Source organism: Podarcis erhardii (assembly GCF_964252035.2).
Source record: "Podarcis erhardii genome assembly, chromosome: 4".
Classification (NCBI taxonomy): domain Eukaryota; kingdom Metazoa; phylum Chordata; class Lepidosauria; order Squamata; family Lacertidae; genus Podarcis; species Podarcis erhardii.
In genome coordinates, this window is record NC_138508.1 from 78,845,562 (window position 1) to 78,872,815 (window position 27,254).

Consider the following 27,254-nt stretch of genomic DNA (forward strand, 5'->3'; position numbering starts at 1 on the left):
CCCAAAGCTTGCTTTGGGTTTTCTGGAGGAATAGCACAGCCTCCCCAAAATAAATGTAAAGGTTTCACTCAAAGAGGCAGCACTGCTTTTCCAATCTTTTAAACTGAATAAAGTGGTACCTCGGGTTACATACGCTTCAGGTTACAGACTCCGCTAACCCAGAAATAGTACCTCAGGTTAAGAACTTTGCTTCAGGTTGAGAACAGAAATCGTGCTCCGGTGGCACAGCAGTAGCAGGAGGCCCCATTAGCTAATGTGGTGCTTCAGGTTAAGAACAGTTTCAGGTTAAGAATGGACCTCTGGAACAAATTAAGTATTTAACTCGAGGTACCACTGTGTTAGGAGTGACACAGAGCAACACAGATGGGTGTGTATGTTTGTATGTACAAATAATGTAGTAAAACAGCACATTACCTACACACAGTGGTGTCTTTTCAAAAAAAAAAAAGTTTGGCACGCTATACTTCCGTAGCCACAGAGCATTTATTAAGTGTTATCAAGCTTACTGCGCACCATCACGATGCAACCACGGACGCTGCAGTGACTGCATCCCTTAATCCCTTTGAATGAACCCACTCTTGCAAAGGAGCTCAGAACCGCAGATTATTTCTTCACATAACCTCAGGTGTAGACTCTTCAAAAGCTATACCTGGAATTACCGGTTACATGTGTTTGCTCTAGGGGAATGCCGATATAAAAACCATTTCATTCAACTGTATTTACAGAACATCTGTATGATAATAAATAAGTCGTTACAGTTATTAAAGACTCTTCCTTCCCACCCACCTACCCACACCCACCTCCGGTCGATGGTTTATGAATCCAGGTGGCAGACCCTGGTGATTTTGCTGCAATTAGTAGTGTCAGAAACAGTGGCCTTTTCACAGCATGGTGATCCTGCCATCATGCATTCTCTCATTCCCTCCTCAGGAGCTCCCATGGGGTCCTAGCGCTTCGAAGAGGTTTTGTAACAAATGGACTTGCATGGCAGAGAATAAAGGACAAAGGCTCAAAAGTGCAACAAATCGTTTTTGTTTTTTTACAAAAAAAAAAAAAAAAAACCAGTATCAAGAGCACAGAACAAGTTCATGACGCTGTCCCGGCAGGCAAAATTTAGACCCGGCAGAGAACATAATGCAGGCTATGCCCTACTCTCAAGAGAAAAGTGCTCCTTCATGCCACTTATTCAAGAGACAGAATCGGTTTTCCGGGGAAGAGATATTTTTGCTCATCAGCCCCTCTCCTTCCTAGACCACTTGATCACCGAATTCAGTGCACGTTTCAATATAGGTATATGTATTTTTAAAAAGCTTTTCCGTTCCCCACCCCCTCCCCAGCACCCTTACCGTGAGGAAAGTATTTGTTCGTTATATAAACACCTGCAATTTCTTGTGCTGCCTACATTCATAAGAGATCAGCAGTTTAAGAGGCCGTGTTTGACCAAAAGTCCTCCTCCATCAACCCCAGGGCAAACTCCTCTCTCCTTGACTTATTTTTGTTCTTTCGCCCAGCAGAGTCCCCTTCGGTTACTCTAAGGAGTTAACCAACGCAGCGTCTGGCACTACCTTGGGCATATTTCATGTCCGTCCACTGGGGCTGGAGAGATGTGGTTTGTGCTGGAATTCACATGTCGGTTCGCAGCACAGTGTGTGTGGACCACGCTGCCGTTTGGGTACCTGACGAACGCAGGCTCGCCGAAAGGGCTTTGACACATCTGGCAGACCTTTCTGTCCGATAGAACCGTTGGGATCCCTTTTAGCTTCACCTGCAAAGCGGGAGAAACAAGCCAAAGAGCTGCTGAAAACGTGAACCGATGAGGGTGCTAAGAGGCTGCCGTTTTGTCACAGGGACTATTGCTACTCTGAATGGTATTCAGTGCTAGAGTGGACCCATTGAAGTGAATGGACAGGAGTCACTTAGGTTCATTCATTTCAAAGGGGCTACTCGTGAGTTGGACTTAGCTGAGTGCGACCCTCTGCGTACTTCACTGGTGGCATATGCCGTCTACTAGAATTGGTGCAATGATCATTCCCTGACATGCTTTTTGGTAAACTAATCAAGCTACAATTCCAAAGTTTCTTTCTGGAAGCCCTGACAGTAAGGGGTATTAAAAAGCTCTTTAGGGGAGCAGCCATGTAGTTCATCTGTACATGAATGCAAAATTCCATATGTAGGATGTAGACGTGTGCTTTAATCTGCTTTTGGTTTATGGCCAATTTAAAAATTTAAAGAACATTTAAATAGTCGTTTTAATGAGAATTCTATTGCTTTGTTTGTTTTTAAAACTGCTTTGAGGTTTGCTTGCTTTTACAGTCAAGCAGTGTGTCAACTTTATGAGACGAATAAGGTCTATGGAAGGCGGAGTTAGGGCTTATAGTTCACTATTTTATATATTATATTCTGGTAAAGATGGAAATACTCCCCTCTTCCCAACTCTGCTTCCTTCTCCCAGGGCAGCTTTGGGAGAACATCCCTCACACCGGTTCTGTGTGTGTGTACAGCAGAGGTAGCCAATCTCATACCTTCTTGATGCTGCTGAACTTGAAATTCCCATCAGCTCCAACCAGCCTGGCCAAGAGGCAAGAAGGATGAGAGCTACAGTTCAACAACACCTGGAGGACTGCAGGTTTCCCACCCCAATGTCTAGGAAGGCTTGCCTCTTTCCCGTGGCTTATTACCTTCTGACACAGCTGAAAACCTGCCTTAGGAAGCTGCCTCCCCGTGCCCTTGCACTAAAAAGGTTTTGCCACGTTGAACAACAGCTAAAATGACATACAGTGGACCCTCTAGTTATGTACCGCTCTGGATACGTAACTTTCAGGTTACGAACGTGGCAAAACCATTTTAGTGCAAGGGCACGGGAGGCAGCTTCCTAAGGGAGCCAATTTGATTCCCTCCCCCTCTTTCTTTTTCCTTTCTCCTCCTGTGATGAGGCTGCATTTTAATATATTAATGTTTCAATATTTTAATGTTGTATTTTAATCTTGTTTTTAAGTTGTATTCATTCAACTTGTTTTTATTATTGCTCGTTAGCTGCCCTGAGCCTGGCCTTAGCTGGGGAGGGCGGGGTATAAATAAAAATTATTATTATTATTATTTAAACGTGGCAAATACTTCCGGGTTTCACCACATGCGCATGTGCTGAAGCGCTCTGTGCACCTCGTGCATGCACAGAAGCAGCGCCTCTGCCTACGGACTTTTCGGGTTGCAGATGGACCCCCGGAATGAATTTAATTTGTATCTGGGGGGTCCACTGTACTCACCTTCTCATGCGTGTAAGTAAGGTTCTCCGCTTTTGCTAAGCCCAGTGCGATCTGCGTCATTCTTTGTGCATGGATGCTTTCCCGCATGGAGCCGCAGAGAAACGAGGAGAGGAGCTGCACCGACCAGGTGTCCGGTATGAGCTGCAAAACACAGGCCGCGTCAAATTCGGCCGCGTGGTTGTTTAGGAGGTCTACAGCCGCCATGGCCAGTTGGTGCTCCGATGTGCTGGAATTTAGATACTCCGAAAGGAGCATGTGGAAAAGCTTCTTCCTGTAAGTAAGGTCTTTGCTCTCCGAATTCCACACGCAGTACTCCTCCGCAGCAGCAAAGTCCTTCAGTTCGTGGACCAGGATATGCAAAGCTTTATCGTGCTGTTCCAGTTTCCCAAATAGTATCGCACACTCCATGTGAAGATCTGTGCCGCTGATTTTATCTGCCGAATGTAACGTTTGAAGCAGAGGCCTTGTTAGAGTGCAAGAGAAAGCTATATTCCTCAGATAAGCTAGCCGTCTTAAAAGAACAACGGAAAACGAAGAGCAAGCAGAATGATAAAATCAAGAACAAAAATTCCCTCTCGACACTTAGCAGGGCAGTTATGTGTAGAGTTCTGGGCTCATCGTTATGTTTCTGAATACAATGGTACCTCGGGTTAAGTACTTAATTCGTTCCGGAGGTCTGTTCTTAACCTGAAACTGTTCTTAACCTGAAGCACCACTTTAGCTAATGGAGCCTCCTGCTGCCACTGTGCCACCAGAGCACGATTTCTGTTCTCATCCTGAAGCAAAGTTCTTAACCCGAGGTACTATTTCTGGGTTAGCAGAGTCTGTAACCTGAAGCGTATGTAACCTGAAGCGTATGTAACCTGAAGCGTATGTAACCCGAGGTACCACTGTACAATGAGCAGGATGGAAATAAGACTCATTCACGAACAGAAGACATTCCCTTTCCGACACAGGGCTGGCATCCCACCTAACGCAACTGTTTTACTCATTACTCTGCAGGATTCCCCCAGTTCTCAGAAACAGTTTTTGGGGAGCTAGGAGGAAATGCAGCAGAAAGCAGAGCCCCGGGGAAGACTCTGGTGCAAGCCTGCTACTGGGATCCCTGCTGATATTTACCTTATTTTTGACAGTGCGGTTGCATTTAACGCATTAAACACACAGTTTAAAAGACCTATGTTCTTATGCCGCTAAAGCCACTTCTTAGAATTCACACGTTGCTGGTGAGGAGGTTTCACCCCTCCCATATCCAAGAATCTCCTGATGAGTCTGGTGATTTTCCAGAGAGGAGGGGCAGTGTTCTGCTCTCTACTTAATCTGCTCCAGCACCACATCAAAGAGTCAATCAGTGTGTCGGAGAGAGAGAGAGACTGAGTGTTAGAGATTGTGTGTATAGATAAGGTTGCTGCTAAGAGCAGCTGCAGACACTCAGTGCAGTTCAGCTTCTCCATTTAGCTCTGTATATAATTTGTATGATAGTTGTAGATAGAATAAAAGTAGCTATTCTACAGAGCTGCTCTCTGAGTTGTTTATGCTCTGCTATACTCTGCTGTGCGACGACTGTCTTCTTGTTGGAGTGAATCCGGTGCTCACAACTCTAAGCTGTGAGTCCACAGCACTTTGACCTGTTTCTGTGCAGAAGGTGGTCTCTGGAAGTGCTACCCAGCTCGCCTAGCCCAGTCAGGGCTGAAGTGTATGAGTCCAGTTGGTGGCACTGGCTCAAGGGCGATGCTGACAGCTGGCTGGGTTCATTTGTTGCCATACTGCAACAGGGAACAGACCCACACACTTGCCAAAATGACCTAATACGGGCTATGTCCAGTTGCCCAGGATCCCTCACTTCAGAAGTTATAGTGGAAGGATTCTGGCAATCAGGCACGTTACGCTGATGCCTGCATCAAATTCTGGAACACACTGAATTGCAGGAAGCTGCTCCTGGATCCCATAGCAAGCTGAACTAGGCCCGAGTTATCCTGACACTGTAATGTTGCAACAGGAACCGGCATCAACACAAAGCATTTAGCGTTATCCCTCAGACAACTTGAGTTCAAATCACCCTTGTGCAATTCAAATGTTCTTTTCCTTTTCTCTGCCTGCGTAGCTGGTTAAAAAACAACAACACGCCCTTCATCAGACGCATATAAAATACAATTTCAGTTCTCTTACCTAAAATAAAACGAATTCTATAAAGGTCAGATTTCTGCAGAAGACTGCGTAGCTTCGCCTGCGATTTGCTCAATTCTTCACTCTTCTCTGCAGCCAGTGATTTCAGACGCAGGACTTCCTCCAGGTAAAGGACTGCCAGGTGGGTGTGGAATTTTTCCTTCTGCCAGTATAAAAGACAATATTTTAATTCCAAGACTTTCTCCATAAGTAGCTTTATTAATACTCCAACAATTTTTCAAAAACAACAAAATGGTTAAAAAGAAAACAAAAACATTTCAAAAGGACTGGGCACCTGTGCTCTGACAAATTCAGAAGTTTGAAATTCCACGTGCGCTGCAAGAGCAAAGGGATTCTGGAGCAGCACTTAAACAGAAATAATTCACTTGCCTTTCAAAATATGATCACCATTAGCAATAACTCAAGGAGCACGAATCCTATTATCTATTAATTCACATGCCGCTTTTACCTTATCACAATTTTGTCACTCCTTCCTCCCATTTGCATCTCACCCATTCGAATTCAGCGGGCTTACCTAAGCCAGGGTCCTTCTCGCTTTTGGTAAAACAATTATTATATAAAATCGTGCTTCTAAAGCATTTGAAGTTATGCAAAAAATTATAATCTTGGAATTGCTTCTTCCTAACCACCCACTGGCTGGCTTTTAAAAAAGAGAAAAGAAAGGGGGGGGAGCTCATCTTTTTAACAGCCTAATTCCACATTCTAGAGATCCTACACTCCTAGTGCAAGGAGAGAAGGAAGCTTTTGCCCCGTTGATGCAGGAGAAGTTGGGAGACACCAGTCATGCTGGAACACCCAACACCCAGAGAAAACACTTCATCAGACAAGGGAGATTTGGGCAGGGGTGGGGGATCCTTTGCAGCCCAAGGGCCACATTTACTGTGGGGAACCTTCCAGGGGCCGCATGGCAGCGGTTGGTGGGGGCAGGCAAAATGAATGAAGCATTTTTAATGTTTATTTTTTTATAGGAGGATACATTCCAGCCATGCAAAGAGTCATCAGACAAGCAAGAGGCATCACCACAATTTAAGGACAAAATCAAACCAATTAAAAGCACTTGAGGAAGGGAAGGACCAATGAGGGATGCGGCTTGGGGGTGGGAAGAGTCTTGAAGGTCAGACAGAGGTCAGGAGGGGCACGTGTGGTCCCTGGGCCTGAGGTTCCCCGTCCTTGATGGGTCTTGAACTACAACTCCCATCGTCCCTAGCTAGCAGGATCAGTGGTCAGGGATGATGGGAACTGTAACAACAACAACAACAACAACAACAACAAACTTCCCTAAACAGGGCTGCCTTCAGATGTCTTTTAAAAGTAAGATAGTTGCTTATTGCCTTGACATCTGCTGGGAGGGCGTTCTACAGGGCGGGTGCCACTACCGTGAAGGCCCTCTGCCTGGTTCCCTGTAACCTCACTTCTTGCAGAAGGCCCTCGGAACTGGACCTCAGTGTAGAGCAGGCATAGGCAAACTCGGCCCTCCAAATGTTTTGGGACTACAACTCCCACCATCCCTGACCACTGGCCATGTTAGCTAGGGATCATGGGAGCTGTAGTCCCAAAACATCTGGAGGGCCAAGTTCCTTTTCTAGTCTGGTATAGAAGGACATTGTACCTTTGCCTCAGAAGCTGCCCAAGAGCACCTTTCTGGGATTAGGGGTGGGACGGACATGCATTTAGGGCTGCTCAAAAGCAGCCGGAGAAGGGAGCAGGATTCTATAGGAGGCATTTCCTCCTCTGCTTACGCTGCAACAGTAAACAGAACTGGGCTTCTGAGAGCAAATAATGTAAAGGGTAAGTCTTGTTTTTCCGTTGCTCCCATAGATAAGCAAAAGGGTCACCTTATGTGTGTACTTTGTGCCATAATTGCCTCCTGGTGTTAAATTATCCAGCTTGGTAATGGGCCTACTTAGAGTCTCAATAAGCAAGCAGAATGGAATAGGAGAAGTATTTTAAAGCTGCAAGTTACCATGGTTGCCCTGCAGCAATCTAGAGAACTAAAGGAACCTCCTGGACTTATTTTTGAGCTTCAGGCATAAACTGAACATCGAAACAGATGCACACCAGTTTTTATGCTACCAGATCCAACTATCACCACTTACTTTCACTCTTCTTTCTAGAACCAAGAACTCTAGATATTTTACTAGTGATACGGGATATTTGTTAAGGCAGCTGATGACGTCGTCTGGATTAAAGCTGTTCTTCTGTTCTTCTTCCAAGGGTCTTCTAGTGAAGATGTACACACCAACCTAAAGCAAGATGCATTAAAAAAATATTAAGATTTGCAAAGCTTACATAAATGGCTGACGCCACACACAAGTCTCTGGTGCCAGGTTATCAATACCTGTTGCCTCATACTTGTTAAAAGGGACTGAAAATATCTGACCTTTTCTAGTGCTAATAAAATCGATGAAAACATGACAGTGTGCAACAATGGATGTTTGAGGGAGGGAATGCACAATATTCAGTTTATACAGGATTAATGGTGGGGACACACAGCTGTGCTGCTGCCTCTCTCTTTAAAATATATTTTTAATTTGAAATTATATCATGAGGCGGCCCATCTCACCTGGATCCGGGAGTGGATGACATTAAGAAATACAGATTTGTTAGACCTGGAAGGTTTCGACAACCAATATGGATGGCACACCTACCTAGGGCTTGGACTAGATGACTCTTGGGGTCCCTGCCAATGCTACAAGTCTATGGTACTCAAATATCCCAAGCAACAGCAATTTCAATTTCAAAAACCTCACCCCACAAATACCCAGCCACAAACCTCTTCGCTTCGCTGCAGGACCCATTCTGCATACTTCCACACCAATTCATGGTCTGCACAGGACGTAAGGAAGTCGACTATATACTCGTAAAGATCTGTGCGTGTTGAGTCCTGGATGTCACCGTTAACAATTTTCACCCATAACTGAAGCCGAAAAGAAGCATGAAACAATCAGGTTCAGGTTGAATCCCACGGCAATAAAGCCAGCTGCTATTTTTCTTCAGGCTGTTAGTTAATATAAATTTACCCAAACCACAGACTTAGCACACCGATGCCAAAGACTTGTGTAACAGCACCAACAGGAGCTGAGCACGGGTGCAAAGTACAGGTCTTTCCCCTTGCCTCTGCGCTGGACTCCTAGAGCAAAAGTAAACATTCCCTGCCCATCATCCTGGCAACAATTGGGCACGCTTGCCCATGCTGTGCCATCTCCCCGATGTGATCTTCCCCATCTACACTCCAAATCATTGCCTGCCTTCTTCCTTTTTGTATGTACAAATCTCTCCACCCTCTTTTATTCACAGAACACAGGCAGCATTCTACCCGATTCTTAATAAGCGAACCTGCTCCCAGCTTCTAATGTTTTGGCCTGTAAGTGCAAAGATATCAGAGTGACCACAAGCGCTCCAAAGCGGATTAAAATTAGGTAGCTACTATTTCACACTGACTTATGAACCTTCCCCCACCTGCAGAGAGGCAAGAGGGACTTGTCCTAAGTTGATCTTAGATGAGCTATTGTGGTTTTAAGCTCATATAATAAGCACTTTTTTTTTCACTGCTGCAAGATAGGCAAACCAGAAATGTCCAGAGAAATGTCCAGAACGGCTGGACAAGGAATAGAGCCAGAAGCCAGGAGACAACTAGATGATACGCATGGCTGGGATGGTGGGTGACCAGCCACCTGAATAGCATGCCTGACCTTCAACTGATATTGCCACCCGGTCGCTGCTGCCGCCACCCTCTTGCCCAGATATGCTGAAAGAGCTGAAAGGTAACCAGAAAAAGGGAGCAACACAGACACACCAGGAATTCTGTTCCCCTTTCATTAGCTCAGCTCTCTACCTGGAGAGCAACAACAACAGCTTTAAATGCATGAACATGCATGACAATTGCCTAATGGCCAGAACGGGAACTGAAACGCGAGTTGAAACGTTTTGCTTCGCCATGAAAGGTTTACGTGTTGCTTTGATTTCCTTGGAGACATTGCTGCGTTCTAACCTGTAGTGCCGCCGCGTCTTGACCGTTTGCGTGATACAGGAGTCCGAGCGCGAAGAACCTGCATAAGAAGCAGTATTGTTAAAAAAAGGCAAATGTGTAGAATCATTATTTGGCATTCTGCGTGATAAACGGGCTTAATGATTTAATTATTGAGGCTGATTTGCGATTGTAATAAAGACCAACTGAATTGGATTTGTTCTTGCAAAGTTTCTGTGAGCTGGGTCTATTTATTCCCACTTTACATGCGAAGGAGGTCACATTTCTTCCTTCTATTTGCTACTTTGGGGTGAGGTTGTAGCCTTGATTCCAGAACACAACACAGCCAGCTTCTGAAGAGCACACACACCAGGACCAGGTGGGCCACTGGCCTGATTCATCAGGTTGTTCTCACGTTCACTTGGAAGAGAGACCGATAGTCTTCTGCCCTCTTCTCAGCTGAAGCAGGAACAAGTCAGTGGGAAGGATCGACATAGGTGGTCCTTCAAACCTTTGCTCAGCCATAAAGTTCAGGCTCCTACAGTTACGCAACAAGCACGGCTGTATTTGGATGCCACAGTTACACAACAGCTAACAGTTCTTATGTGGGTGACTCAAGATCCTTCGGAAGAAAAGGAACATTTCTCGAAAGTTAGGCTCTCTTTTCGAGCTATGATGATGCTAAAAGGCAAAAAGGGGAAGTCACTTAGGGGTTATGAGGAAGAAATGTTTATTTTAGGAATGTGCAGTGCTTTTCTTCGGAAAAAAAATGGTGCCAGGACTCACCATGAAGTTGCCACACTTTTAGCCACTGCTTTTCTTCGAGAAAAAACAGGTGCCAGTACTGCTTACCCTTGAGCACCTCCAGAAAAAAAGCACTGGGAATATGTACTGTGCTGAGCTTGCTTTCCCCTCCTCCCTCCCATTCCGTTTTTCCTCACGTGCCATGACTTTTTGGACCAACACCCTGAGGGCAGGTACCATCTTTTGCAAGCTGCTCTAAAATCCCTTTTTTCAACAAACAATATTAAATAATCTTACACACACACACACACACACACACACACACAGAGTAGTCTCGGGAGTTGGCACTAGGGGACTTAGAACGCTATTTTGCTGCTTGCATTTTTAAAATGAAAAATGGTTATGGAGAAAAATTAGTTGCTCACTGGAGGCCTCATACCATTAAAAATGGAACATGGGCATCTAGTTAAAAGATGTTAAAAAACAACAACCCAGAAAATAATTAGGGTAGCGACTGGGCATTTCTAAGGAAGCCCAACTGCTCACTTTGAGCTCTACTGGGGGTTAGTAAATGTCACCCAGAGGCTTACTTTTTGTGCTTTTCCAACCACGCGGCGCAATCCGCGAGAAGACAGAAATTCTCGGAGACCAGCAGATCTAGCAGGCTTTCGTGACCGGACTCCGCGTAGAGCTTGAGCAGGGCCGTGTCGACGTCCTCCTTGTAGCCGTTGGCCACGTCGGTGCTGCGCACTTCGTTCAGGTAGCTCATGAGGAACTGCTTGCACTTGGCCATCTTCTCCTGGTCCCCCTGCGTCAGCTGGTTCAAGTCCGCGTATTCGTGGAGGGGAGGGTGAGTCCGCATGAAGGAAGAGGAAGAAGGCAGCAGGAAGGGGTAGAGAGAGATCAGCTCCCGGACGTCCAGCTGGCCGCCTCTGCAATTACAGGGTCAAACTAAATGAAGCAAAAAGAAAGGGGAAAGTATACAGAGGAGCATGCGTGCGCATGCACACAGAGGACACTTAGCTTGGTACATACTTCAAGCAGGGCAGAATTCAGTGACCAGGTTGCTCACAGGAGCAGGACAGTTTGAGCATCTTACATCTATCCTGGTCCGACTGTACTGGCTACCAGTTACGTTTCCAGGCCCAATTCAAAGCGCTGGTTTTGACCTATAAAGCCTTAAATGGCTCAGGACCACACAATACCACCTCTTTTCATATGAACCTACCCATGAGACCACCTTCGGAAGCCCTTCTTTGTGTGGCAGCTCCTTGTGAGATCTGGAAAGTGGCAAGACGAGAATGGGGCCTTTTCCGCACTGGCTCCCCGTCTGTGGAATGCTCTCCCCAGGGAGGTTTGCCTGGTGCCTTCATTTTGCCTTTAGACACCGGGCAAAAACGTTCCCTCTCAACTGGGCCTTTGGCTGATTGACATCCGATGCCCTTTAAAAATGTGTTTGGGGGGGGCAGTTATTGGGGGTTTATTATTATTATTATTATTATGTATTTTGCGTTTTTATTTTGCGATTTTATGTTGTGACCACCCTGAGACCGGGTATAGGGTGGTATACAAATTGATAAATAATAATAGGGAAATGTGGACACTTGTTACAGCTGCCCATAACTTAGCATTAAGAAATCTAGATTAGAACCCCAGCGGGGGACAAAGGGTTAAAGCACTGCAAGCCCCCTCCTAGTGTCCCACTAGGACCCACGATTGGGCACCCCATGCAGATGAACGTATATGGGGAAACCCTCTCTCCCTCCTTCGATGCTCCAGGTTGCTTCCCCTGCACATGAAGCTCTAGACTTCTCCTGCCACCTCATCCTCACTCATAAGGCAGGATCCTGCTCTTTTCTTCCTTGTTTCCCTTTCCTGAGGGGCAACTAGGAGTGTTGGCATCCTGGAAAGCAAGGCTGCAGCTGCCCTGCCCTCTTCCCTTCGTTTGAATGCCTGCAGCTCATGTGGGGAATGGCAGAGGGCAGGCCCATGGGAAGCCAAGGAAATTAATGCACACCACAAAAGTTAATATTTACTTGTTTGTTTGTTTGTTTGTTAGTTAGTTAATTAATTAATTAATTATACCCTGCCCATCTGGCTGGGCCTCCCCAGCCACTCTGGGAGGCTTCCAACAAAATATTAAAAAACTATAATGCATCGAACATTAAAAGCTCCCCTAAACAGGGCTGCCTTCAGATCTCTTCAAAAAGCCTTGTAGTTGTTTTTCTCTTTGACATCTGGTGGGAGGGCATTCCACAGGGCGGGTGCCACTACCGAGAAGGCCCTCTGCCTGGTTCTCTGTAACCTCACTTCTCGCAGTGAGGGAACCACCAGAAGGCACTCGGCGCTGGACCTCAGTGTCCGGGCTGAACGACTGGGGTGGAGACGCTCTTTCAGGAATACAGGACCAACGCCATTTAGGGCTTTAAAGGTCAGCACCAACACTTTGAATTGTGCTCAGAAACTTTAGGGCAGGCAGGGGTTTTTGGAGGGTGCCCAAGAGGCAGTTGGTGTCATGGTGCCTGTGGGTGCTGTGTTGGTAATCCCAGATCTAAGCTACGTTACAAAAAGAACTCTATTTCCATATTTACCATCGCTTCCGTTGTATGTGCAACAGCAAACTGAAAAGCTCAGTTCCCAGAAGCTATGCAGTTTGCCGGCACGCAAACACACACAGTATGCGTCAGAATGCCTATACAGTGGTACCTGGGGTTACAGACGCTTCAGGTTACAGACGCTTCAGGTTACAGACTCCGCTAACCCAGAAATAGTACCTCGGGTTAAGAACTTTGCTTCAGGATGAGAACAGAAATTGCACAGCAGCGGCAGGCCACATTAGCTAAAGTGGTACTTCAGGTTAAGAACAGCTTCAGGTTAAGAACAGACCTCCAGAACAAATTAAGTTCTTAGCCCGAGGTACCACTGTACCAATATTAAGGGGAAAGCCAAGGCAACTGTTGCCAACACCCAGCTGATTCAAAATCAAACCTGGTACGTCAGCTGTTGCCTAGATGCAAGCAAGACAGGGGCCTGTGGGCAGAACAGACGAGCACTATCTCACGGCCTTTTAACAGTTTCAGTATACAGCAATCAGGAGGACTTGGGAACACGTCAGAGAGTTTCGTCACTCATCAGCCACTACCGAATCAAAAAAGAGCAACCCCAAATTTGCTTTGGTCCGCGATCCTAAATCTTTTGCCTTCTAAGAAGTGTTTCAGTCCTGCCTCATGACAATATTTCAGAACTCGGAAGCCTTTAAACCCAAGCACAAGGATCGAATCGGTTGCCAAGTAACACTCAAAAAGTGTTCTTCGCCCCACATGAGGGATTACCTGAAGAGTTCTTTTGCTTCTAGGAACTGAAGCTGTGCAAACTGTATAAATCCCGCTTGCTGCAAGATTCGTTTGTACATAACCTAAATGGGAAACAAAGAGGGGAAAATACCACCCGTTTAGGAAACCGATGAAAGAAAAATATATATAGCGTGGCTCATACACTAGTTGTGCCATGCTGAAACGAGGACTAAGCCAGAATCTGACTTGATTTAAAGCTCATAACTGCATGCAATTTGTATGACTTTCACAATATGGAGAATCAGAGAGTTGGGTAAGGCTGCAAGTCCACCCTGAGACTACGAAGCATAGCTATCTAGCTATCAGCTTCCCGGCAAGTCCTCTGGGGACTGCGAAAGGGTGCCAGTTGCAACAGAGAAAGAAGCACACATGAGAAACTTTTCCAGGTGACTCCAGCAATGTCTGTGCTGAGAACCTACAGGCACTTCCAAGTCAATGAGATTCCCAGAGCTGATCAATCCCATGAAGGAAACAGCATAAGAACATGTGGATTGTGTGCATACAAAGTAGCAATGTAATGTGCACACCGCAAAATGCACATACGTGCAAGTTGCAACTGGGTTGCATGCTCTCTCAGATGTGGAAACTGTTCCAAACAGTTTTCATACCCGAAGCAAGCGTTATATGGCAGTAGAACAGTCTACAACCCAACTACTTTGAATCGAGATGCAACGTTTTCAAAATCCACAAGTAGCACGCTTATTTATACTTGTTTCCTCCATTCACTGATTTGAGCAGAAGCTAAACCTGGCAAACTCATAGTGTATTCTAGACCTATTGCAACCTTTCCCAAGCACTCTCTTGAGATGCACCTGGACCTTGGAGCAATCATTCTGACTAAGCCACCTCGCAAGACCACTGCAAGTACAAAGGGGTGTGTATGTGCGAGAGAAAGAGTGAGAGAGTGTCTGTGTGTCTGTGGAGAATCACGTAATGTTGCCTCGAGCTCCTTGGAAGAAGGATGAGATATAAATGCACCAGCAATAAATATACAAAAACATGTGAAGACGAGCGTTGGCACAAAGCGAAAGGAGATGAAACAAGAGGACTCAACTGTGGCTAATGAAATAATGCTCTACGGTAAAAAGAATCTGATGTCTTAATTTGTCTTCTAAACTTTACTGTAATTTAATTAAATTTATCTAGCCTTAAGCAATACAAAATTACACGGGGTGGGGGAATCCATGGACATGAAATAAGCTCTGGTGGTAGAGTCAAGTTATCCATCTGAAGAGCGTTCAAGCTAATGTGATTTGAAGGCAAAACGAGAAGGTGAGTGGGTGGGGAGACTGCAAAGCCCCCCACCCTTAGGTAGACTTTATGAAGGGTTGCTGGGTCAAGAAAGTTTGAACGGTGATCCTATATCCAAGAAAGCCTAAATTGTTTCAGAGAGCTGGTACAGCATAATAGCTAAGAGAAGATCTAATCAATTAATTTTATTTATAGCCCACCTTGCCTTCCAAGGAGCTCAGGGTGGTATCGTGCGTCTTCTCCTTCCCCCATTTTATCATCACAACACCCCTGTGAGGGAGGTTAGGCCAAAATATTTCAACTGCCCCATAGTCAACCATGGATTTCATGGCTGAGTGGGAATTTGAACCCTGATCTCCCAGGTCCTAGCCCAATGCTTATGAGCACAGTGTCTATGCGAGTCACTCCCACCCTCAGAGATGCAACAAAGAGATAATGATGCCAATGAACACAGATATTTACATTCCACAAATGCCTGTCACCACCTTTTACGCTTGCTAAACTACTACTCCCGCCTGAAAGCAAGATCTGTTGAAGTAAATGAAACTTGCTTTTTCACAAGAAATAGTTTAAGATTAAAGTTAGTCAGCTCAAAAGGTGGCATATGGCCTTTTTATCCCAGTTGCAAATGCTTACAGGGATGTTTATCACTCAGAAAACGGAACAATCTTAACTCTTAACACACCCACTCCAACTAAGCGCTATAGCTTCCTAATATCTCATAGCTTAAAGATGGCAACCAGGAAGCAGCTCTAAGAACAGCTCTCTCTCTCTTGTGATAAAAGGTAAAGGTAAAGGGACCCCTGACCATTAGGTGTAGTCGTGACCGACTCTGGGGTTGCGGCGCTCATCTCACTTTACAGGTTGAGGGAGCTGGGGTACAGCTTCTGGGTCATGTGGCCAGCATGACTAAGCCGCTTCTGGCAAACCAGAGCAGCGCACGGAAACCCCGTTTACCTTCCCGCTGGAGCGGTACCTGTTTATCTACTTGCACTTTGACGTGCTTTTGAACTGCTAGGTTGGCAGGAGCAGGGACCAAGCAATGGGAGCTCACCCCGTCGCAGGGATTAGAACCGCCAACCTTCTGATCGGCAAGTCCTAGGCTCTGTGGTTTAACCCACAGCGCCACCCGTGTCCCATCTCTCTTCCGATACCAGCATGTAAATGGCTCCAGTTTCTAGCTAGATACTTCAAAATAAGACTTCCAGCTTTTCAAAGCTTGCTTGCAATTCTGCTTGCCTTCACATGCCCAGATGCATTCAAAAAATACCAACAGACCTGAAATTTCTCTTTCGGAATATTTCTTCGGGCTCCCTTTGCTAAGACTAACGCCTCTTCGACTCTGTGGCTGGCCAAAAGATCCTGAATCTGTGTTTCCAGAGGTAGTGGGACCAAGATATAGACCCCTTTGGTGGTAGCCACAATTACTCTGCCTGGGGGGAAAAGAATGAAAACAAGATGTCCATTTTACATGATCACAAATGACTTAAAAAAACAAAACAAAACATATATAGAAAAGTCACTGAGATGCAGAAACTAAATGCAACTTAAAGAGGAAATTTGATTTTGAATTGATTTTAGAATGAAGTGATTTTAGAATGCATTTCAATTAATTGATTATGATTTTATGTAAACTGTTTTACTTTTATTGTTGTTAGCCACTCTGAGCCTGGCTTCAGCTGGGGAGGGCGGGATATAAATAAATTATTATTATTGCAAATCCAGCGCAATGCAAACACAGCAATATATCAGATAATGTCAAAGTTAGGAAGGCACACCTGGCCTTGCAAAAATGTAGTTACCATTGGGATCAAGTATCGTTGCTGACATTTTAGTGATGGAACATGGATTTAAGTTACAAGTACACAAATGGCCGCTGATGGTTCTACAAACACGTTTTCTTCCTCCATTTTAAAATGAAGAAATGAAACTCCACATCGGTTCGGTTTAGCTAGTGCCCGGCAGTTTATTTTTAGAATATGCCAGTTGTATTTCCACATAAAAAGGAATAAAAAAGGAACTTGAAGCAACACTTGTACAAACAACATTAAGAGTGCTGCACTTGCACAATCTCAAATCTTGCTCATGCTTTCCAAAAGCGCCAAACAAACGCTGTCAACCGCTTTATTTTTTGAGTGTCTACGATCTTTCATAGGAAGTACTTCCATGTCACCCCCACAGGAGAGATATTTTTTGTCTGATGGCAATAAATATCTTTCACGTTGGACAACAGAGCCTTATTATAGGAAGTGCAACCTCTTGAATCAACCAGCTATTTACAGCCGGCGGCCATTTTGTGTGCGTCCAAGTGACACACGAATGTGCCAACATGTGCGCCAATTTTGGCCCCAGAAGGGGGAGGAACTAGGCGGGGACACGACAGGTTGACACGCACAATGACCTGGAAAGTGACCCCTTTCGGGGGTTTGCCCATATATGCATTTTTCAATCACTGTATGCACATTCGAAGTATGGGTTTCCTTAGCTCCAGAGCATAATTGTTCCTCAGAACATGGATGAGGAACTCCAACTTCCATCAACCCCAGAAAGCATGGCTAAATGTCGGTGTTGATGTGTAGCAACACCTAGAGAGTCACAGATTATACGACCTTTCCTTAAGAGTGCGATCAGTCCTGAGAATACACAATAAAAGCCATTCAGCTCATTAGCTCCTTAGGGCATGTTTTGCGGCTACACGTATAAGAAGAGTAGAAGAGTTTGGATTTGATATTCCGCTTTATCACTACCCGAAGGCGTCTCAAAGCAGCTAACATTCTCCTTTCCCTTCCTCCCCCACAACAAACACTCTGTGAGGTGAGTGGGGCTGAGAGACTTCAGAGAAGTGTGACTGGCCCAAGGTCACCCAGCAGCTGCATGTGGAGGAGCGGGGAAGCAAACCCGGTTCACCAGATTACGAGTCCACCACTCTTAACCACTACACCACACACAGGCCGAGCAGTACAGATAACCTGGGAATGTAATACAATACTTAATACTTGGAGTGAGAAATGCTGAGGACTAAGATGGGGAACCAGATTGCTGATGGACCGCAGCTCCCATCATCCTTGACAACTGGCCATGCTGGCTGGGGGCTGTTGGGAGTTCAAAAACATTGGAGAACCACAGATTCTTCATCCTTGGCTTAAGAAAAGCAGTTCAGTGGTTTGCTCTTGAGCCAGTCCCTGCCTTTTATGTTTTTAAAGACTGTAAGAAAAACACTTAGATCTTCCCCAAAGTAATTCAACACACACACACACACACACACACACACGTGTGTACACAATTAGGTACCTTCAAAGTCTTGCAGGATATGACCATCCTTAAAGGGTAGTGTCTGTTTTTGCTGCTGGTCCAGCATACTATGCACCGTAATGAACTCCTCGTCCAGTGCAACTACGTAAGGAAAGCAGAGGGCTGCACCAACCACGTTTTCTGACCAGTGAACAGGAGCACGCTGGGAAATGCCGTCAACAGTTGCAAACATGCCTGCCGGTTTAGAAAGGGAGCGATGAGTTAGAAGTCTGATCGGACAACCAGCTGATTGCCCGGCTTCTACATAGTTATCTGCATAAAGTTACCCACTAAGAATTCTCCATGAAAGTGCCTTCTCAGGAGCTCTGAAGAAAAGTTTCTCTCAAGCACGACAGTAACTTGCACACCGACAAGCAAAACCTACCATGCACCGTTGGAAGTAAAAGCTACACCTTTTTAAACTGTGTCAACCAGTATGGAATATTCCGTCTCACAAGTGATGTTTTAGAGACAAATAGATAAAAGGATAGGTTGTGCGAGAATCGGTTGTGTGGACTGTTGTGACGCTCCGAAGACTGACTGGAGAGATGGTCGGCTGGAGCCTGCCCTACCTGGCTCTCACTCCACCCCCCCAGCTGGCAGCTGATTGGCTAGGCGGGGAGGGGGCGGAGGAATGGCCAGCAAGCAAAGGGGGTGTCACCCAGGCACAGGAAGCCCATGCCAGGTTGCAAACCCCGCCCACTGCTTTGATGAGTGAGCTGTCTTTGTGCGAGAATCAGTTGTGCGGACGCTGATTTCAACCAGATGTTGGGTGCCTCAGTTGCATTTAATGTTAGAACGTTGGATGACATTTCCGTTTGGTCATCAGCAATGTTCTGTCCTTCACCATACAGTAGAAGGAATGGACACCATACAGTCAAGTATATTTGTTTGAAAGTAAGGTCCATAGTGTTCGGCGGTAGATACATGCCCACTGAACTATCTACGGCTATAGTGCGGTTCTCTGCAGTAGATGTGCCCCTCTGCTGGCAAAGGTCTTGCTCACTGGTGGAGAGGCCCCTCTGCTCCGTTCCTCATCTCCTGCAGCCTGTGGATCTAGGACTTAGGGATTGCTCCATGTGCTATCAAGCCTAACAACAGTACACAGATGTTTCCTCCAGAAACAAATAGCCACCTGCCCTCTCCATAAGAACAGAAGGCTCCACTTATTAAGGAAAGCAAGAGCGGACCCTCATCTTTAACAAGCTATTTACGCCATGTAGGATTCACCTTATCTCAGGCAAAGCTGGGGGTCTTACACTGAGCTACGGCTGAGCCATAAATGCTTACGGATAGCAGCTTTACAAAAACAACCTTAATTCTACAACCTGCAAAAGGAATCCAAGCACGTTAGAAAACAGGACAATAAATAAACAGGTATTAGCAAGGAGGTTGCGATTCCCCCCCGAGCATGCACATGCAGTTTGAATCTTGAAGCAGCACCACTGACTCCAGTGTTGGCTTAACAAAGTTACCCTGTGCTACTTTACTTAGTTTGTTTCTTACAGTAGGAAGGTCCTGGCACAATTCTGTTTACAATTCAAGCCCTGAATTGGATGAGTCAAGTAAGTTACACGGGAGGCACCCGAAATTCCAGAAAACATCAGAATTCAATTTTAGTGGAATGCCACTAACAGCCTGATCCTACAGTGAGCAAAGCAAACCCAATCCCATTGATTTCAATGGGCTCAAGCATGCCTAGCACTGATTAGGATCAGGCTGTAAGGAAGCACAAATTTCCAAGATCAGACTACTCATTCATGTTATTTTTTAAAAAACAAAACAAGATTTATCAGCAGTTGCTAGAGTATTGGGGCCTTTCCACACAATTGGTTTTCAGTACAATAAGCAGCACATCTCCCTCCAGACTATGATTTTATAGCGTTTTCTCAAGTTAGAAAATAGAGCCCTGGTGGGACACAGCCTTTTACCCTGCTGATTCAATGCATTCATTCCTATTACAACTGTTGCCTGGGATGTGCCTGCACAACTGTCATAAGCATTTGCTGGGCATCTTTAAATGCAGCACTCCAGCCCGGTGTCCACAACAGTATGCCAACTTTTGCTTTTTATTTCCTTATTTCTTTTGTCGTCTGCATGCTCTCCTGCTGTGAGATCACAGCTCATTGCACAGATATAAGGTATTGGTAAGACCAGATAGGAAGGACGCAGGTGGCGCTGTGGGTTAAACCACAGAGCCTAGGACTTGCTGATCAGAAGGTCGGTGGTTCAAATCCCCGTGATGGGGTGAGTTCCCGTTGCTCGGTCCCTGCTCCTGCCCACCTAGCAGTTTGAAAGCACGTCAAAGTGCAAGTAGATAAATAGGTAGTGCTCCAGTGGAAAGGTAAACGGCGTTTCTGTGCGCTGCTCTGGTTCGCCAGAAGCAGCTTAGTCATGCTAAGAAGCTGTACGCCGGCTCCCTCGGCCAATAAAGCGAGATGAGTGCCACAACCCCAGAGCTGGTTACGACTGGACCTAATGGTCAGGGGTCCCTTTACCTTTAAGACTGGATAGCATAGCACAAAGGAACAAATGGATCAAGATTTGACATATCATGGGAGGAACAAACCCTTTCTAAGCGAACCCAAAAACCTTCCAACAGGAGGCAGAGAACATTATGACCTTACCTAATCCTCCAGGTCCCGCCAACAGGAATTCTTGCCTGCCTACTCTTTTCACAATGGGCCGTCTCTCTTCGCTAGAGTAAGGAAAGAGGTCCTGGGAAACGCCAGTGTCGTAGTTCAGAATAATGTACTGGGTGGTGAGAGCGAGGCATAAATAGTGGCCGTCTATAGCCACGGCACAAGGCTGCTCCGGGGTGAGAAGCTCCTTCACAATCTGAACGCGGTCCTCATAGACCAAGAAGAGCTGGATGGTCCTGCGCTTGACTGAAACGATACAAACCTCAACGCAGAAAGGATCCCCGCTCATGGGGTTCTCATTCAACGTGAACATCGTAGCTCCCTTGATCCTGGCCCCCGTGGGGATGGGCTCCAGGTTCATCATGTTCATCAGTGTTATGGTGTTGTCGCAAAGCACCAGGAGCCGATTGAGCGCCGAAGCGGCTTTCAGCTCCCCCACGGGCTTCCGAAAACTCAGGTATTTGTGCAGCTGTTTGGAGACGGAAAAGGACGTTTTCTCAGCTGGCGAGTTCTTTTCTTCCAGCAGGAAGTAGTAGATGGAACAGTCATTGGTTCCGATATACAGGTTCTTCCCGCAGCACTCGATGCATTCGATGTTGATCCGAGCTTTGTCGCCCATCAGCAAGTCCCGCTCAACCGCGGGGACAAGCCTGAAGGCCTTGACACTCATCGCGCTTTCCAGATGGCCTGCCGCGGAAAAGGAGAAGAGAAGCTTATTTTTATCCACACCCAAGCAGCAGGGAGAACAAACAGAACGTTTAAAGGGAATCAACCCAGACCTTCAGTTTGTTAACAGCGCCTGTAAACAGGTGCCCTTTCCGACCCGACACCAGAAATGGTACATCTGTTAACTTGTCTCTGTACTGTACGTGGCTAGCCTGAAGCTAATATAAGGCAAGCAGACTGGTGCAGATTGGCTCAAAATCTGCAGTCTATAACTTTATCGGCTCCAGGCAGACAGCAGGAAGAGGAAAAGCACCTCCCTTGGTTCACTGGGCATACATGTTGCATGTATGTTTGTCCAAGAAACCTTTTCCACCATGGACCACTTTAAAAACTGTTGAGAGTCTTGTCAGAGCACCTAATGATTTTTCTGCCCATTGCAACAATTGTAATGTGCTGTACTAGACTCTATATGATGTTTTAATTGTTTCCACTGCTTTTTAATTCTTGGATCTGGAATTCCATAGAATTCAAATTGTAATACAGCAGACTCACAACTAATTTGGGGGTTATGTTCCAGGAACAGCGCATAAAGCCATCATTGCATATAGTCAAAACACACGGGGTGCAATGGTGGGTGGGATTGCCAAAGTCCCCTCCACACACACTCATCCCCTTAAAAAATATTATTATTATTAGCACGTGAAGCTAAATGCACACAAGTTAAATGTGCATAAGTTGTGGGTCTACTGTACAATAAAATACAATATATGAAATAACCACCTGAATGTAGCTCACAGGTACTGGTCGTCCACAGACCAGTTTGGGAACCCCTGCTTTAGGATGATGTATGTAATGCACTTCTCTTTGATTTAGTACACCTTTGTTGCTTTCTTTTTTCCAAAGCAGCACACATGGCATCCCCAGGCATTCCCCAATCCAGACACTGCAATATGGCTGCCTGTGCCCTGAGACCGTGTTCCTGCACAGCCGTGGCTTCCCCCCTCTCCTTTTACGGCTTCAGAAATACTGTATTCACATTACCTGTTCACACAGCTGCGAGGGAGTCACTTTCACTTTAATCCTGACATAAAACCGAGTATACCTTCAAAACCTTTCAAGAAAGCAAGACGGCTTCTAGATCTTCCCAATTTTTTGAATCCTAAACAGTGCCGCTATCCAATTTTCTGACTTCCTAAAGCCATCATAAGGGTTGGGAATACTTTTTGGAATTAAGAGCTCACTCCCAGTGGCTCAGCAGAGAATGTGAGGCGTGTAATCTGACTTCAAAATACCTGCATCATATTCTCCTTCTGCCACACATATTGCAGTGGTCAGAGTGTTGGACTAGGGCTTAGGAGACCAGGGTTTGATTCTCCACTCAGACATGAAGCTCACTGGGTGGCCTTAGTCCAGTCACTGCCTCTCAGTCTAGCCTACCTTGCAGGGTTGTGGTGGGGTTTTAATGAGGAGGGGGGAGAATGAAAGTCACTTTGAGCTCCATGGAGGAAAAGGTGGGATAGAAATGCAACAAATAAGACAAGGTGGTGTAAGAGAAGTGTGGGGAACCTCAGGCCCAGGGGACTCTCCTTTATACCCAAGTCATGCCCCTCCATTGACCCTCTTATTGAATGCTTTTGCGTGGCTGGAAAAAGCCCTCAAACTGCCTTTCACTTTCCTATATGGAGAGATGTGCAGGCACGTTGCTTCGATGAGAAATGGAGAGATGTATTGGTGTAGACACTCTGGCTTTTGTGTGTGGCTGGAATTTAACCTGTTGCTCCACCTGCTTTTGCCTGTGGACCTGCCTACCACTGGCACGAGACACGCCCCCCCCCCAAGGCTGCCCAAGAAACAATGCTGCCCTCAGGCTGAAAAAAGGTTCCCCACCTCTGATATAAGCAGTGGCTTTAAGAGGCGCGTGCCTCAGTTTCATTTGCTGAGGACACCGGTTGCCATCTTGCCTCTGGGCTTGCTAGGAGCATCTTGTAGGCCACTGTGGGGAAAAGGGTGAAAGACTAGTCACTAGGCAGGACTTTTTTCTCCTCCAGCATAGCTCTTTTTCCCCGATGTTTTCCTGAGCAATTGCCAGTTTTCATCCCATTGCATGTTGTAGCTATTTAACCGTGTATTAAGTGTGGCAATAACAACAGAGGTATACAAGGCACAGTGGTACCTCGGGTTACATACGCTTCAAGTTACATAAGCTTCAGGTTACAGACTCTGCTAACCCAGAAATAGTACCTCGGGTTAAGAACTTTGCTTCAGGATGAGAACAGAAATTGTGCTCCGACAGCGCGGCGGCAGCAGGAGGCCCCATTAGCTAAAGTGGTGCTTCAAGTTAAGAACAGTTTCAGGTTAAGAACAGACCTCTGGAACAAATTAAGTACTTAACCCGAGGTACCACTGTATAACAATAATAGTTTTCATGTGATAATATTTCTCACCTTTCTCTCAATTCTACTGATCTTAATTCTACTGTTAAAAGGAGACTTATTAAGATTTTTCTATAATGCGGGGCCTCATTGTAGATTGTTGTTTTCTTACATGTAAATTATGCCTTAAAACTTTGGATTCGTGGTTTTGCATATTTTCAAGACGCACAGAGGCTGTTGAGTAGGCGACACACAAATCTAATAAGTGACAATGATGAGTATTCTGGGCTGACTAATGTGCTCTCGAGTGCCGAGGAGTTCATAGAATACAACAACAGCAGACTCAGCCACGCCAATCCACAACTGAATATTGCAACACACGAATGACACAGTAGTCCGCCTGCAATTGTGAAATGCAGCACACCTGTGCTTCCTCCCTGGATTTTGATAACCAGAATGACTCTATGGCACCTTCCTTTTATACAGATTACCTGTGTCCACTCTATTAAGACATCAACAACATGACATACCACAGAACAGCAGGTGATGTTGTAAGGCTTTCTAACACTGCTGCTTATGAAGAGTGTGGAACTGCTCAAACTTCTGGGGACAGTGTGACTTCCATTAAACTTGCCTACAACCAGTGTTTTTTCTACTGCCATTATTTCTACTCCAAGGGAGTCAGGAAGAAGCCTGTGTGTGGAGGCGGGGTCAGTTCTTGACCTTTTCTTCCTTTAGGCGTGGAATATGGCCGTCATTACTTTTTGAAACTGCACAGAGGCAATCAGCCCAGCCCAGCCCAGCCCAGCCCCTATACCTAGTGAGAACTTGAGCTGGTTAGCCGAAAGCTAACCAAACAAACACACAGAGAGAGAGCCTTGAAGTAAGGTAAAGGTAAAGGACCCCTGGACAGTTAAGTCCAGTCAAAGGTAACAATGGGGTTTTGGCACTCATCTCACTTTTCAGGCCGAGGGAGCCGGCATTTGTCCACAGACAGTTTTCCGGGTCATATGGCCAGCAGCATGACTAAACCTTGAAGTATAAGCAAGGGGAAGATAGTAATAACGAAGTAAAGAAAGAAACATGCAGCAGAATAAGTACTGCGCATAAGGCAGCAGGCAATTGCAGGGGGTGGGGATTTCCTCCACCCCCTGCAATTACCTGCTGCCTTATGCACAGTACTTATTCTGCTGCCAAGAATGTAAGAATGGGAAGCTGAATTGCTAAGAAATTTGTTGTAAATTGCGTAAAGTTTATCAAGCCTATGTAAATATATATATTGGTCGGTTTCCAACCAATGAAAACACAACAGGGCATCAAACGTATTTAAAACATTTAACAAACTTCCCTATACAGGGATGCCTTCTAAACACCGTATATAATATACATGAGCCTAATGGTGCTTAGATGGTGTCTCTGCACCATTCTTACCAAGATGCAGGGAGGAGCTCCGGCTGCTGCAACCCAGCCCCAGCCCAGCCCACTACCACCAGCCTCACCCCTCCTTCCTTTACCCCCCACCCCAGTTAAAAAACCCCGTCCACTTGCTACACACGAGTAGTACTTACTAACCCTCCCAGATCGGGAAAGGGAAACTGCGCTTTGTACCAAGCAACGCACCAGGCCAGGCGAGCAGTCTTGGGCTTAGCAGCAGCGACACCCCCAGCACCCAAGGGCACCACGCCCACCCCGGGGCGGGCGCGGGGTTGACCCCCTGCCAGCAAAGGGTGCCGGACCGAGGCGGAGGCAGGGAGACCCGGGAAGGAGGAGGGGGGCGAGGAAGGCGCGGGCGTGGCGTCTTTTCCCCCCCAGCCCCCGTTGACCGTCCGAGCCGAGGCCTCCGCAGCGAGCCGAGCCCGCTCCTCCTTCCAGGCCCCGCCGGCGCTGCTCCGCGGCTCTCCCGCCGCCGCGGTGGCGAAGCCAGCGGCAGCTGAGTCTCTCCCTCCGGGGGCGGCGGCGGCGGCGCCGCGGCCCTTCCGGTCACAAGGCGAGGCTGACAGACGGAGGCTCCTCCCGCTGGAAGGGAGGGAGCAGAGGGAGGGAGGACATCTAGTCCAGCCCCCTGCCGCGGGGCAGGGAGACGCAGCTGCCCCCGGCGGGGATCGAACCTGCGGGCTCGGCGCCCCCCGCGCCGCGTTCCAACCGACGGAGCTATTCCAGGCTAGAGCGGAGGAGAGGGATGCTCCCCAAAGGATGTTCCTCGGGTCGCAGTCCTGCCCGAAAGGCGCCTCCGGCTGCCAGGGACAAGGGAGGAGGGGGAAACACGGATGTTCAAGGAAATAAAACAACTCTCTGGTTTTTAGAAGACGTCTGAAGGCAGCCCTGTATGGGGAAGTTTTAGATGTTGGGTGCGCTGTTGTGTTTTCATGGGTTGGGAGCCGACCCAAGTGGCTGGGGCAACCCAGCCAACCCAATAAGAAAGTATTGTTCTTCTTCAGTCAACCCAGTAAGTCTTCTTCAGTAGTCAACGCAATAATAAAGTCTTCTTCTTCCTCCTCTTCTTCTCCTTCTTCTGTCAACCCAATAATAAAGTCGTCTTCTTCTTCAGTCAACCCATAAGTCGTCTTCTTCAGTAGTCAACCCAATAATAAAGTCTTCTTCCTCCACCTCCTCCTCCTCCTTCTTCTGTCAACCCAATAATAAAGTCATCTTCTTCTTCTTCACCAGGAACTTTCTGGAGGTAAGAGCTGCATGGCAATGGGACGGGTGCCCTTGGAAGGTGGTAGACTGCACTTTCCTTGGGAGGTTTTTAAAGCAAAGGCCACCTGTGCTTGGTACTTCAGTTGAGATTCCTCCATTCTTGTTTATTTACTATTATTTAAATCTGTATACCGCCCTATACCTGCAGCTCTCAGGGCGGTTCACAACATAAAAACACAAAATGTGTATAATAGAAATAAAAACAAGAGCAACCCAATAATGCTCTCCAAAACATTTTAAAAGGGCATTGGGTGCACGGCAGGGGGTCGGGCTAGAGCTCCCCCACCCTGGTCCCTTCCAACTCTACCATTCTGCAATCTACGTTGGGATCTGCTTCCCCTGTGGATCTTGTCCGCTGAGGCAATCACCTTACCTGGCCTCATGGGTGGGCCCAGCCCTGGTTGCAGTCCTAAGGTGGGTATGGAGCCCAATGCCAAGGCATGTTAGCGGCAAAGTGATTTTCCAGGGTGTGGTCAATGGGGTTTGCTCTCTAGTAAGTGTGCCCTGAAATTTTGGTCAGACTAGGAAGTGATTTTAGTATCCGTAGCACCTTAGACAAGTTGAGCCTTTTCACCAGGTGTAATGGTTGTGAGTGCACATCAGTGATGTCATAGCCCAAAGTGGGTGGGACACCCCTATTCAGTCTTTTGGTGCCACCATTCCCCTGCTGCTTCCTCACTATATGAAATCTGGCTGGGGACTAGTTCCCCACCCCTCTCTTAAAGTTTTATTATGGTATCTATTAACACATGACATGTACGGTATTTATTAACAGATTTATTATGGTATAAGCTTTTCTGCTCTACAGATCCATGACGTCT

General features: G+C 46.4%; 1 protein-coding gene across 1 annotated transcript; it reads right to left on the reverse strand.

The window, feature by feature from the left end:
- Positions 1-464: 464 nt before the first annotated feature.
- On the reverse strand, positions 465-25,523 carry TGFBRAP1 (transforming growth factor beta receptor associated protein 1). Its single transcript, XM_081858075.1, is given in 14 exon segments — positions 465-1,606; positions 1,609-1,765; positions 3,264-3,697; positions 5,430-5,589; positions 7,544-7,690; positions 8,221-8,364; positions 9,439-9,496; positions 10,749-11,090; positions 13,491-13,573; positions 16,041-16,195; positions 18,054-18,248; positions 20,681-21,382; positions 23,249-23,354; positions 25,302-25,523. Coding segments are annotated over 13 exon segments (2,652 nt in total). The 5' UTR covers positions 23,295-23,354; positions 25,302-25,523; the 3' UTR covers positions 465-1,577.
- Positions 25,524-27,254: the final 1,731 nt, after the last annotated feature.